The sequence below is a fragment of the Thamnophis sirtalis genome, unplaced genomic scaffold (assembly GCF_051295495.1).
Source record: "Thamnophis sirtalis isolate CommonGarterSnake01/CBP01778 unplaced genomic scaffold, rThaSir2_p1.2 scaffold_4, whole genome shotgun sequence".
Lineage (NCBI taxonomy): Eukaryota > Metazoa > Chordata > Lepidosauria > Squamata > Natricidae > Thamnophis > Thamnophis sirtalis.
Genome location: NW_028261384.1, coordinates 113,901,205 through 113,916,232, shown reverse-complemented (window position 1 = coordinate 113,916,232; position 15,028 = coordinate 113,901,205). Strand labels below are relative to the sequence as shown.

At 34.7% G+C, this 15,028-nt stretch overlaps 1 protein-coding gene across 1 annotated transcript; it reads right to left on the bottom strand.

Annotated features, from left to right (window-relative positions):
- Window positions 1–2,094: 2,094 nt before the first annotated feature.
- Window positions 2,095–12,807, bottom strand: LOC148046273 (vomeronasal type-2 receptor 26-like). Its single transcript, XM_087714649.1, has 5 exons — window positions 12,514–12,807; window positions 11,465–11,692; window positions 10,147–10,273; window positions 7,179–8,047; window positions 2,095–2,420 (listed from the first exon to the last, which is right to left on the bottom strand). The coding sequence occupies exons 1-5, from the start codon at window positions 12,805–12,807 to the stop codon at window positions 2,385–2,387; spliced, it is 1,554 nt and encodes a 517-aa protein (XP_087570775.1). The 3' UTR covers window positions 2,095–2,384.
- Between the last annotated feature and the right edge of the window lie 2,221 nt (window positions 12,808–15,028).

Below are 15,028 nucleotides of genomic sequence, written 5' to 3'. Positions count from 1 at the left end.
TTCTTGAACATTCTTGCGATTCTGGTCGGGGGTAGGTGCCACCTGTAAAACATCTTATACAAGTTTTCTCTATATGCAGTAGACATTGTCATTTTGTAATTTTGAGACCACAATTTCTGCCAATTCTCTAAATCAATCCCATACCTAAAGTTTTTTCCCCAAGCTATCATAGTTTCTTTAACTTGTTCTTCATGCAATTTAAACTCCAATAAATATCCATATAGTTTTTTAATTACTTTTTCATCAGTACCTGTTAGAATTTTGTCTAACTCAGTCATTTTATTATAAAGACCTTCAGTTTTTCTATCTTCATTATATCTAGATTGTATCTGTACATATGAATACCAGTTCATTTCCATCCCTTCTTGTTTCAACTCTTGACTAGATTTGAGCTCACCCTCTGTATTCAATAATTCTGTGTATCTAACTGTTTGTTCCTTTTTATATATTATCGGATATGAAAATGCTTCAATTGTTGATATCCAGACTGGAATTTTTAAATAATGTAGTCTTTTAACCTTTTCCCAATTTAACAACTACGCCTCCCTTATATAATGTCTTCTAAAGTAACTATGTGATTTAGTACCCTTATACCATAGGAAAGCATGCCATCCCAACAGCAAGTTGTGACCTTCTACATTCAATAATCTAGAGTTTTTTAATAATATCCATTCCTTAATCCACATCAAGTTTGTTGCCTGATAGTATAGCTCCCAATCAGGTAACCCAAATCCTCCTCTCAATCTAAAATCTTGTAGTAATTTAAGTTTTATTCTAGCTTTTTTCCCTTGCCAAATAAATTTAAAAACTATTTTATTTAAATCTTGCAAAAAATCCTTACCCAATCTGATTGGGATTGTCTGAAACAGATATAGAATTCTAGGTAGAATGTTCATTTTAATTGTAGAGATTCTTCCCATCATTGATAAATGCAAATTTTCTCATTTCTCCAAGTCAATTGCTACTTGTCGTTTTAATCTGGTATAGTTATCCTCTTTAAGAGTGCTACATCTAGGTGATAAATATATCCCCAAATATTTAACCTTACTTGTGTTTTGAATCTGCAACATTTCTGACAACTCTTCCTTTTGTGTTGCTGGGATATTCTTTGTCATGATCTTTGTTTTATCTTTGTTTATTTTCAAGCCTGCTACTTCTCCATATTCCTCTATTCTTTCCAGCAATTTGGATGCTGTTTCTAATGGATCTTCAAGAATAAAAACTAAGTCGTCTGCGAATGCTTGCAATTTATACTCTTCTCTCTTAATTTTCATTCCTCTTACTTCTTCTTCTTCTCTGATCTTTCTGTTTAAGACCTCTAGTGTTAGGACAAAGAGTAGTGGTGATAGTGGGCAGCCTTGTCTTGTGCCTCTCTTTATTTCAATAGGATCTCTTAGTTCTCCATTTACCATTATCTTTGCTGCTTGTTTCTGGTATATCATTCGTATAGTTTGAGTGAATTTCTTGCCAAAATTCATCTGCTCCAGTTGCAAAAACATAAATTGCCAATTCACATTGTCAAAGGCCTTCTGCGCATCGAGGAACATCAGTGCCAATTGTTTTTCAGGATGGGCCTCATAGTATTTCAAGGTATTCAAAATCATTCTCATATTGTCTTTAATTTGTCTTTTAGGTAAAAAGCCATTTTGATCTGAGTGGATGAAGCCATTTAAATATTTTTTAAGTCTCTCAGCTAGTATAAATGCAAATAGCTTGTAGTCTGAATTTAATAAAGAGATTGGTCTATAATTCTTGATTTGTGTTAAATCAGTCTCTTCCTTGGGTAGTAGTGTGATATACGCTTCTGACCATGACTTCGGTATTTTGCTCTCAGACATCACTTCATTCATGACTTGTAGGAGTGGGAGGGTCAATATTTCTTCAAATGTTCTGTAGAATTTCACAGGTAGTCCATCTGGTCCTGGAGCTTTCCCATTGTTTTGTTTTTTAAGTACCTCTGTTAGCTCCATCATTGTTATTTTACTTTCTAACATTATTCTAGTTTCGTCTGGTACCTGGGGGAGATTGGCATCTTGTAGGTACTTTTTAACTCGTCCCTCCTCCGTTCATAGAGTTTAGCATAATAGTCTTGTATAATATATTTTTTTTCAGTATTTCCATACTGAATTTCTCCTTGTTTATCTCTTAGTTGAAGTATTTTCTTTGTTTCTCTCTCTTTTTTCATCTTATATGCCAACCACCTGCCTGGCTTGTTCGCATTTTCAAAATAATTCTGTTTGGCACCTCTAATTTTTTGTGCCAGTTCTTCCTTTTCTAATAGGTCCATTTTGTGTTTAATTATGTCCATTTTTATTTTGACATCTTTTTTTTGTGGTGCTCTCTGTAGTTCTCTTTCAAGTATTTTATAGTCATTGTCTAGAGCTTTATGCATTTGTCTTTTCTTTGAGTTTCTCTTCCTTGTGTAGTCTATTGTCAAACCTCTGATAACAGCCTTCATTGTATCCCAGAGATTCTGCAACGACGTATCTTCTTTCCTATTTTCTTTAAGGAAAAGGACTAGCTCTTTTTCCATTTTTTGTACAAACTCTTTTTCTTTCAATATAGTGTTATTTAGTGTCCATCTAGGTCTTGCCCTTTGGCCTTTCCATTTAATTAAAATTGGATTGTGGTCCGCCCAGGTACTTGCTTCAATCTCAATTTCTTTTATGTTGGAGCTCAACTCTGCTGAGACCCATATCATATCTATTCTAGAGAATGAAGAATGTCTGTTTGAGTAGAAAGTATATTGTTCTTTTTTAGCATTTCTTTCTCTTCATATATCTTTTAGATTTACTTCATCTGTCATCCTAAAAAAGGATTTCGGCAGAGGCTTCCTATTTAATTTTTTTGTTTTATGTGTTTTATAGTCCATATTTTGATTCACAATGCCATTAAAATCTCCCATCATACAAATATCAGCATAGTCTAGTTCCAAAACTTTTTTGTGTAATTTTTTGTAAAATTCATCTTGTTTTTCATTGGGGGCGTAGATTCCAATTAGGAGTGTCTTTTTGGTATCCATAATTTCCACCATCAAAATTCTTCCCTCTTCCTCTGCATAGACTACTTTTGCTGGGATGTTGCCTTTAATATAAAAGACCACTCCTCTTTTCTTGCAGTTTGCCAATGATGAAAACATTTTCCCAAGCTTTGGTTGAGTTAATAAATGTTCATATTTCTTTTGGATATGTACTTCTTGCAGACAAATTATGTCAAGTTGTAATTTCTCTAATTTATGGAATATTTTCTTCCTTTTAATTGCCGAATTAAGTCCATTAATGTTAATTGTAATCATTTTTCTTTCTTCCATGTTTATACTTTATATACAGGATTTATCGTTCTAGTAGATCTGGGTTCTCGTTTTTCTTTACGGCTTCCATTCCCTGTCGCCCCTTCTTTCTCACTTCCACCTACTGCTCCTTCTATTTTTTCGGTCGCGGTTGCAGGTGGTTCCAGTATTTGTACTGCTGAATCGTCCTTCCCAGCTTTCTCAGCCATTTCTCTAAAGTATTCTTCGTAGAAAGCTTCTGCCTTCTCAATTGTATCTATCCTATGTCCTTGCCAAGTACAAAGTAAACCTTCCAGTATGAGCCATCTGTAGTTAACACCTTTTTTTTATCAATACTTTAGTCAGAAATTGATATTCTCTTCTCCTCTCTCTCACCTCTCTCGGAATTTGTTTGAGAACTACAATCTCCTTACCTTTATATTCTAATTTTCTATCTCTCAATTTCTGTAAAATTTGTGATTTAATTGTTTTCTTAGTAAATCTTACATGCACTTCCCTTGGGAGAGCATTTCTCATTGCATATCTTGTGTATACTCTAAAACTCTCATCAATAATTTCTATTATTTTGTCCTGGGACATCCCCAGAACATCTATCAAAATATTTGAAATTATCTGAACTAAGTCCTCTCCTTTTTCTTCTTCTATGTTTTGAAATCTTAAGAAAAATTCAGACCTATCCATCTCCCATCTTAATATTCCACTGCTCTCTCTTTCTACATCACTTAGTCTGATCTCTAGCTTCTCGGTTTTCTTCTCTCCTTCTTGAATTTTATTTTCAATTTTTTGAATTCTGTCTTTGTATTTCAGCATCCAGTTGTACATACTTTCAACTTTCCCTTCCATATTATCAACTTTTTGCACTATGCTTTGATTTTGTTGTTCCATTACCTCCATTTTTTTTACAAGGGTGTCTAACTTGCTATCTTTTCTGTCAATTCCTGCTTGCATTTTCTGCATCATTTGCATAAATGTTTCAAAGTTTGCTTCCTTCTCTTTTTCATGCTGGGATATCGTCTGTGTTGTCCTCTGGCCTCCCGCAGGTGAGGAGGCAGAGGTTGATGTAGAGCCAAAAGCAGCTGCTTTTCTACTCATAGCCAATTAGTATTAGAGAGTGGGGGGTTATAAGTATAGTGGATGAAATACATAAAGTACACAGAGGAAAGGGGGTGAGATGAGACAAGGGAGAAAGAGAAAAAAGAAAAGGGAGAAGGGAGAGAAAGAGAAAGGAAGAGAAAGGAACTTTTCCAACTATTTTGTTCAAAATTTAAATTAGATCATCTGTTGATGTCCCAATTTCTTCAGAGAAGAAATAAATGCAGTAAGAATATATATATCCTTTTTGGAGGGGGGGTCTTATATATATATATATATATATATATATATATATATATATATATATATATATATATATATATATATATATATATATATATATATATATATATATATATATATATATATATATATATATATATATATATATATATATATATATATATATATATATATATATATATATATATATATATATATATATATATATATATATATATATATATATATATATATATATATATATATATATATATATATATATATAACCCCCCTCCAAAAAGGGAAGGAGAGGTGCTTCAGCTACAAGTGGGAAAAAGAAAAAGCAGAAAAAATGTAAATAGTCAAGGGGTCAAAAAGAATGATCCAAAGGTTAAAAAGAATAATCAAAACAGAAAAAAAGTGTAAAAGATCAAAAAGTCAATGGGGATGATCAAAAAAGAAAAAATCAATGTCGATGTCTCCACAGCAGATGGTGTGAAAATGGTGTTGAGAGATGAAAGAATGTCAACAAGCTGAAACAAATGATTTTTTTCTGACTCTTTCCCCCCCTAAGATAAAAGACTTTCCAAGGTCACTCTCAGCTCTGCTGTTTTGTCTAGCAAGATTCCAGCTGCGTAAATACGTAAATCAAATGCATTACAGGGGGGATTTTGATAACAAAGTTCAAGTCCACTAGATGGCAGTGTTAGCTTGTGGTTTGTAGTTTATAGCTTGCCTTAGCCTGTTGTTCCGTAGTGTTTGTTAATTACTAATTGTTAAAATACAACCAAAAGGCTGAAAGGGAACAAAAAAAAACAAAAAAACAAAAACAAAAAAAAAGCAAATCTTCAAGGCACTTTAAGTTTAAAATTCAATGTCCCCATTAGGTTCAAAGTTAAAAATATCAACAACAAAAAGGAGGAACACAAGAGACCGATTTAAATTACAAAAGAGTCCAGCCTGGCTTCCAAAAATAAAAAAAGAAACAGAAAAATAATCTTTCAGTCGGCAACATTTATCCCCACCGCTTTTCTCACTAGTCAGCCTTATTTTAAACTAAGTTTCCAAATTTAGAGTGTTCTCTTTCCAACAAGAAAAAAAGATTTAAAACTCACACCAAACGACATGCTTATATCCACTCTCTCTCTGGGCTTTTGCAGTTGTAGTCAGCATCGGCTGATCTGGAAGTCACTGGATTAGGAGGGCTTTCCTTAGGTTCCCAGAGATTTTGCGAACATCTCTGGGACCACTGGAGTCCCCTCCAACTTTCACTGTGTCTCCGGGACAGCATAGATTCGAAACGAATCGTCCAAATAACCTGGCATAGATGGTCTCTCAGGAGCTGCCTGAAAGTCCGTCTTCTCACTGCTAAGCCCCGCCTTCTTCCCCATCTAAGTCCTGTTATTTTCTGCAACCAATGATGAGGAATTTTTGAATGATTTTATAACTCGGACTTTTAGCCGTTAAAATTTTTAAAAAACAAAAGAAATTCCCACCTACTTCAATCTTTCTTGTTTTTAAAATGAGAAATGTTTTATCTATTGTTTCTTTTAAAATATCAGGTATCTGCATTAGTATAAATGCAATATACAGGTAGTCTCCAAATATAATAGTTCATCTAATGTCCATTCAAAGTTGCAAAGGTACTGAAACATGTGACATGACCATTTTTTGCACTGATGACTTTTGCAGCATTCCCATGGTCATGTGACCAAAATTCTTTGTAATATACTCATAGTGTCCACGAATCATATTATCATCTTTGTCAACCTTATGACAAGCAAAATCAATGGGGAAGGCAGATTCACTTAACAACCATGTTACTAGCCCAACAACTGCGATAACTCACTTAACAAGTATGGCAAGATAGATGGTAGCATTTTTTTTTACTAGGGTTTTGGGCAAACTAGTAGCTTTTTTTTTTACTACAGTTCATGTGACTGGTAGCATTTCACCCCTGGGCTATAGGTAGCTTTTTAAAGGTACATGATAAATTTGAATAGTCATTAAATGAGGTCTACCTCACTTAGAGCCAAGGTGGCACAGTGGTTAAATGCAACACTGCAGGCTACTTCAGCTGACTGCAGTTCAGCAGTTTGGCTGCTCAAACCCCACCAGGCTCAAGGTTGACTCAGCCTTCCATCCTTCCGAGGTGGGTAAAATGAGGACCCGGATTGTTGTTGGGGGCAATATGCTGACTCAACAGCTTAGAGAGGGCTGAAAGCCCTATGAAGCGGTATATAAGTCTAACTATTGTTATTGCTATTGTTAATACCATGTTGGACCCAAAATGGAGAATAAAAACAAAGTTCCAGTTTGCACTACTGGATATTTCTATGGTTTTGTTGTTTTGTTGTTGTTTTAAATGTGCTTCGGAAAAAAGATTCTGGGGGAAAAAAGGGCTAGTTTCAAGAAATGATCAGAAGAGATGAGATGCATGCAGTTTCATTTCATTTTGTCAAAATTGGATAACTTTCCATAAATATTCAACATTGCATACAGAGAAAGAAGTCTAAATTAAAAACATTGAGAAAGTGGGAAAGGCTTATTTTTGTCTTATTAATTATCCTCTGATGTTTAGATCAGGCCTGAATACAATGATATAACATTTGGGGGAGAAGATGCAACCCAAAAGCCCAGCACCAGAGGCTAAGATGGAAAAGATCTCCACAGCCACCATGTATTTCCCTTTGGAGCTCAGGTATGCTGGAACAAAGGACAACCAAACACTACAAAAGACCAACATGCTGAAGGTGATGAACTTGGCTTCATTGAAACTGTCAGGTAATTTCCTGGCAAGAAAAGCTGTGATTAAGCTGATAAGAGCCAAGAAACCTATATATCCCAGAACACAATAAAACAAGGCCACAGAGCCTTCATTACATTGCAGGATAATTTCTTCAGTCACTGAGAACATATCAACATCTGGGAATGGGGGAGTCATTGCTAGCCACAAAATACAGATGCTTCCTTGGATCAGAGAACAAGAGGCAACAACGGAATTGGTTAACTTTTTTCCCACCCACTTCCTCATTCTGGATCCTGGTTTGGTGACCATAAAAGCAAGAACAACTGTGATAGTTTTTGCCAAGACAGAAGAAACGGCGACTGAAAAGATGATGCCAAAAGTTGTTTGTCGGAGAAGACAGGCCACTTTCCCTGGTTTACCAATGAATAGCAATGCTGAAATGAAACAGAGCAGGAGGGAGATAAGGAGTGTGTAGGTCAGGCTCTGGTTGTTAGCTTTGACAATGGGAGTGTTATGGTTCCTCATAAATGTTCCTAATATAAGGATTGTAGTTAAAGAAAATGTAAGTGCAAGAGATGCTAAACTGATCCCTAAAGGTTCTTCATAAGACAAGAAACTTATAACCTTGGGAATACAGAAATCCTTTTTCTTGTTTGGATAGTATTTGTCTTGGCACCTCAAACATTCATTTTTGTCTGAAATAGAAGAAGTTGTGTAACATTAGTACTTCATGCATATCATAAATCTGACTAGTATGTGATCATATTATTGCCTATACTATTAGGCAGCTACTTTTATTAATGGATATATAGGAAGGCCTGCAGATGTCAAGTAGTCATGCTTTGTCTTATACGCAATATAACCTTCTAACTTTTGCAGATTGTACTTAATATTAAGATTAGAACCTTGGTATATGAGAGACAAAAGGTGTGATAAAGATAACTGCTTTAATCATTTTGTCACTTTAAAACAATTAACAGTATTTGGATTTTTGAAGTTACAACAGCCCCCCCTCCCCCAAAAAGAGAGTACATATGACCCAGTTTCAAAGTTGAATCTGATACAGTGTCCCTGCAGTTATTCATCCTTATGACAAACTGCAGACAAGCTGCAGTATGTCTCCCTGATTGTCTAGCTCTCCATCCTCCCTGCTAGATCCTCGCAGATGCTGGTCTTATTTTGTCACCCCACTGGGTTTCACACACTTCGTCAATCACTCAATTACCTTTTGAAGATTTCACATGTTCAGGAGGCAAGAATATGGAAAGAGAACAGGTTGGTTTGTTGTTGGGCCACACAGCACAATCTCACACGTGACCATCTTTTTTTTTTTCTGAATACAGCCACAAATTGCTTCAACCCAGCAACCCATTCAACATGGCAATGAAGCCATGTGCAGCATGATTGCAGAAGCACAAACTTGGAAAATGACAGCTGCTTATGGGATGCAAGCAATGGAACAGTTTGTTTTCCTTAGTAACACTAATATTAGAGAGCTGAGATGGTGCATTGGTTAGTGTGCTGTACAGCGGGTTACTTAGGCTGACAGTTCAAATCTCACTGGCTCAAGGTTGACTCAGCCTTTCATCCTTCCAAGGTGGGTGAAATGAGGACCTTATGTGGGCAATAGGCTGAATGTAAACTGCTTAGAGAGGGCTGTAAAAGCACTATGAAGTGGTATATAAATCTAAGTGCTATTGCTATGGCTATTAACTTTGTCAGCATTAGCAAGGAAAAGCAAACCATACTGTGTTTGTTTTCCCTTGTTAACACTAACATTAGCATTTCTGTGTTAACTTGTGCCTCTATTAGGCTCCCTATGGTTTCTCCCATTCTTGAACCTCTCCTCCATGTTCCACTTAATAATCCATACATGTGCTTTTAACAATTGTATTGACAGCAGGGATGGGGTTGTTAATTGAGACAGTTCACTTAATGTCTATCTCAATTTTGGTCATAACTCGAGGAGTACATTTTTATACAATATCTATCTATCTGCACACCAAGATTGGAAGGGAACTTATGTTACAGGTTCCATCTATTAAGGAAATTCATCTTGTACCATATAAATCTGTTTAATAAATCAATTAATAAAACATTTATCATGTTAAAAGATGTCTCATCATATTATCTTACATTTCTAAAAACTATTTATGTTTAGCAAACTTTATAATTTTGAGATTCAAATTTAATACAGAAAAAGTGAATCATAATGTAAAGTCAACCTATAGGACAAAATATTATTACAGTTCCCAATGGCTAGCTTCATACATAAATGATGATTTTATTTGACTATTTATCAGGAAGTTCTTTTATTAAATAAACTATGAACTAACTTTTCCAGTCAAATACAATCAATAATTATGTTCTGATCTTGTCATTTTGTAATCTGATTCCTAGATGCCCTTTGATCTAAGGGATCTTCTATACCCTTCAAATTTACTTCAGTGATGTTGAAGACTACCGATGAGAAAAGTTGGAGAAAACAGATCAAAAAAGTGTTTAGAGATAAGTTAGCAATAATATTTCATAGATGCTTTGATGGCAGCTGTTAGATCTATAAGAAAACCTGACAACTTCTACATATTGATCTACAGTATATACATACAATACATACAGTACATACAAAATTAGATAATCTTTGTTGTTAATGCATTGAGACAGTTCAACATTCTGGTGAATATAAGTTTTTAATCTTCACATCTAAAAATGTTTTTTTTTAAATCTACTTGTTAACATTACATTATTCTTTTTATTGCCTGAATTTATTTTGAATAAGGAGGGACATGATTACCATTCTCAGTTGAAATTCTCCCTTCTGGGCAGGGGATGCAATCATAGCAGCAAAATGGCTCTCCTTCCTTCACTTTTTTGCTGAAACCAGGATAGCAACTATCACTGCAAACAGAGATGGGTATCACCTGGAAATTAAAGAGGAATGTGTTGCAATATAGAAAGATAAAAGAAAGGATGAAATTTGATGCGTATTTAAATTCAAAAGACCAGTTCAAAATGGTTATGCTAGAAATTGTTGTTACAGATGGATAAATCGCTCTATTTCAGTAGCTGTATCACTTTTGCATATCTTCACTCGGCACTCTAAGGTGAAAAGATGCCTTGAAATTGTAACTTGTGAATTATTTTCTCCCAAATTTTCACTTCTAAATGTATTTTGTATAATTTGATATTCTACATTTCAATTTAAATTGGGATTTTAATTCATTATGTGTATTAATAAAAAAGACAGAAGCCACTGGATGGAGCAAATAAATTTATGCCCAAGCTTCTCACTAGAAATTAAATCAAATGTGCTTTTTATATTAAGAAATACAACACATTCAGGGGTGGGGTCCTACCAGCTGAACAACAGGTTCACTCCATACGAACTTCACAGTTTAGCAAAAAAATTGAACTTCCACATTGCAAACAAGAAAGGAGCAAGGAATACAGCTGAAGGGAGGCAATTCAGTCTGCTGCCACCTATCAGCTGGGCTTCGGAAGAAGAAATAAAGGTCAGTATAACCCAGGGATGGGCGGACAAGCCCACTTTCAGAGAAACATAGAACCGGTTTGCTCTCGGCTTGCAGTCAGAGCTACCAATTCTACTGAACCGGTCTGAACCAGTAGGAACCCACCACCGAACACATTGCTTTCTAAGTTTGTAACATAATTTTCTAACCAGTGATGTTGCATTAATAATATTTGAAGTATGGATTCACTTTAAACATTATAAATATGTCTTCTAGAAATGTCGCATTCATCAACTTCTTAGTTAAAATTTTAGCATAAGCATTAATTACATTTTTAGTAGATTTAAAGAGAAATAGTTTATAGGAATATCTGATTTATAAGAAAACTATCAATGTTATATCTCTATACTTTGGCCCAATTAATGATAATATCAATTGCAAAATGTCTATCATGGCAATTAGGGTAGACATTTGTAACTCAGAAGTGCATTTATTATATAAATTCATATACTGAAATTAATTCACCTATTTTTTCAAAAGATTGTTAAACATAAGGAATTTCCATGTCATAATAGACACACATAATTTAAAATAAAATAATTAGATTTGATTACTAGGCTTATAATTATAATTAGATCCTACCTGGTTAAACCAATTATGCCATGTAATGATCTCTTCATTAATAGTTAAAAGTTCATCTGGAGAAGATAAGTGATTAATTTTCCCAACTTTCACACGAAGAAATGATTTGTTTGGAAAAGTAATCCAGTTGATGATATCAAATCCAGCTGCTACTATTCCATTCTGATCAAAAGAAACCAGATCTCCAGTACTGTTGTTAAAAGAAACACCCCTCAGAAAATAATGGAGCTACAGCAAAAAAAATTAAAGACCAATTTTGAGAACATTTTTCTAATCATGATGGTAGCAGTAGTCTGTCTGTCTAGAAGTCAGATTGGTGTGCATTAGGGAAGAAGAAAAAGAATTACACTACCATCAGCGAGATTAGCAAACATGTATGAAAATCTATCAGCTAAATGTTGGAAGTGCAATCAGATCAAGGTACTTACTACCCTCCCGGCCTTCTGTAAAGCTACCAAGTCCTGGCTGTTCCGACAGGCTGGGGGCTGTTGAAATATCCAGCCCTGCCTCAATTGTGAATGTTGTGCATTTTTAAATTCTTTGTATTGTCTTATTTATTTCCCTTTCCCTGTTTATTGTGAGCTGCGAGGAGTCCTTCGGGAGTAGGCGCCATAAAAAACAAAACAAAACAACAACAACAACATACTATCATATGTGGTGGACATGCTCAAAGGTGAATAAATATTGGACTAAAATACATATTTGGCTAGAAAAAATAAGACAACATATAGATTTGAAACCAGAGATATTCTTGTTTGGAATATTACCAGAAAAGTATGACAAAGGGAAAATAACTATATTTTACCTTTGTCATCCTGTTCTGGTAATATTAATATTATATGTAATAATAAGTGGTAATATTCATTTTACATGTATTGATATTACCATTAATACATGTACAATTAAATATGTGTGACGTTTGAATTTTATGTGTATTAATGACAGCAAGAATTGTACAATAATGGAAAATTGAAAATAAAGGACTGCAAATATTGTCAGGCACATCACTCATTGCCATATTAGGAAAGACACAGTTGAAAGCTTCTTGCCATGATAAACCCATCTTCTTTTGCACTGAAGGGCTTTTTTTCCTGAATAAATGATTTGAATTCTGGTATATCAGCAGATTGCATTGACAAGGAGAGGGCACCATGGATTATATCTGTATCCCAATGGAGTTGAAAAGCTGATGAAGTGAATTCCATCTGGGCTGTCATTATCCACACAATACCTTTGGGTTTACTTCTCACTGATTCCAGATTTGGAATATACTGAAACCATCTCAAGAACATCATAGAGAAAGATTCTCCATAAATTACAAATGCATTAGCTTTACTACCCATGATACTATCATATACTTTTACCCCCTGCTGAATCATACCTTCAAGTTTAGTAATATCACTAAATTTTGGGATTCTTTCAATAAAAGAAAAACAAATCCCCTTTTTTGAAAGAAATGGAATCATAGTTTGTGCCATTTTTTCTCCATGATCATTGTCCATGATGAGAAACCCTATCCAGGTCCATTTGAAATGTAGTAGCAGTGAGACAATTCCTGCATATTGAAGAGATTCTGGGGGAACCATCTGGTAGAATGAAAGGCCGGGAGTTTTATCATTCATGAGGGGAGAGAATCCATAAATCAGCTACAGAGAAGTGGGTAAAAAATAATGGACACAAGTATATAATATTTTCAATTATTTTCACAATCTGCATAGATTAAATTAAGAAACCTATTTTTTTTTTACTATTTGTAAACAAATATTCAATAAACTAATACTATTTGTTTATTGAATATATAATCACTTTCCAGTTGGGGTTATATTGGGCTTCATTCATATAAAATAGCTTTCAACATTATTACTTGAAATTATGTTTGTGATTTTACTAAATTTGTTATATACTCCATTTCTACATAAATCCTACAGGTTATTTCAACCATTCCTGAGTGTTGAATCACAGAAGTGCTTTAATGTATAAAATCCGGTTGGAGTGATTTGAAGGGATTCCAAATGTGGGTTTTTTTGTGTGTTTGGGGGGGGGATTAGGAGGGGTGGGGTGTATTCCTTAAATTTCCTGACTGTTGCATTTTAGATATTTTATAGATTAGAACACATGAATAAGTAATTGTCCACTATATATAATTTACTTTTTTGTAAAAGTATCTATCTTCCAGGGAAAACATTATCTGTTGACCATCCCCTAACCCTGCTATTTGACGCAGATTACCTATTGCATTATTATTGTGCTTCTTTTCTGACAATTAAAAATTCAAAACACAAAAAATAAAAGTAATTCCAGTGGTGTAATCTCCTGTCCATACCCTGTAGAGAAACCTCATGAAGAGATTTCATCCCTTTTTGGAAGATAATAAACGTCACAAGTGGAATAAAATAATTCTTCATAAAAAAGGCTAAAATCTTAACTCTCTTCTTAATTATAATATGAACACATATAACATTAAAAATACAGTACAATTCAGATCATGGAACAGTGAAGCTGCAAAGGAATTAGACAAAAAAAAAAAACACCCAACACCCTTACAAATGTCTGTTCCATGAAAAGATATTGGAATGGTTTTAAAAATATTCTTATAGGACAGTTTTTCAACTTCATGAATAAGTCTAAGGTTTGAATAAAAAGTTGAAATTATGCTGAACTTGAACAAACCCAAGATGTCCATTCCTCTAATTCCTTTCCCTCTGCCTCCCAGCAATTTCCCTCCTTGTAGCAAACAATAAACAGTACAGACAATATACACTGTTTGTGTATATTGGAATGAGCTCCCCGTGGAGATTCGGATGCTCACCACCCTCCAGGCTTTCCGCAAAGCCCTTAAAACCTGGCTGTTCTGTCAGGCCTGGGGCTGATGAGTTCTTGTCCCCGCTCGAATGGTGTGGCTGTTGATTGTTTTTAAATTGTGGTATTGTTTGTCTGTGTCTTTTTTTCTTGTTTGTTTCCCCCCCCCCCGACTTGGTTTGTGAGCCGCCCTGAGTCCCTCTGGGAATAGGGCGGCATAGAAATACAATAAAATTGAAAATCGAAAAATCGAATTGTGGTGTTACATTTCAGTCTATACTTGTACAGATGCCATTAAAATTGATGTGGCTTTCTGGAAGTATACCTTATTCTCTGCTATTTAAAAGAAGATACAATAGCACTGGGCCTCTTTAGATCAAGCATTTATTTTTAAAAGCTTCTTCATATTGTTAAGTTGTATAGAATAATAATAAAGCAGTCTTTAAAAAATAAGTCTAATAATTTGAACATTCTATAGGCATTTATACTTATTGACTTACCTTCTTGCAGCAAACAGCCTGTTTCAGTTTAGCCTGATTAGAAGAAAAATAAATAAATCTGTCTCTGCCTCCCAGCAATTTGCCTTGTTGCATCAAATAGCAAGTTTCACTTTCCATTTCAGCAAGCTCTCCCAATGATCAGCTGTTTCCAGCTGCAGGGATTACTGTAGCCTATTGCCATCTCTGTAAGCCCCATTTTTCCCATTTGCTACAAGGTGGTAAATTGCTAGGAGGCAGAGGCCAAATGGTAGGGAATGGTGGGTGG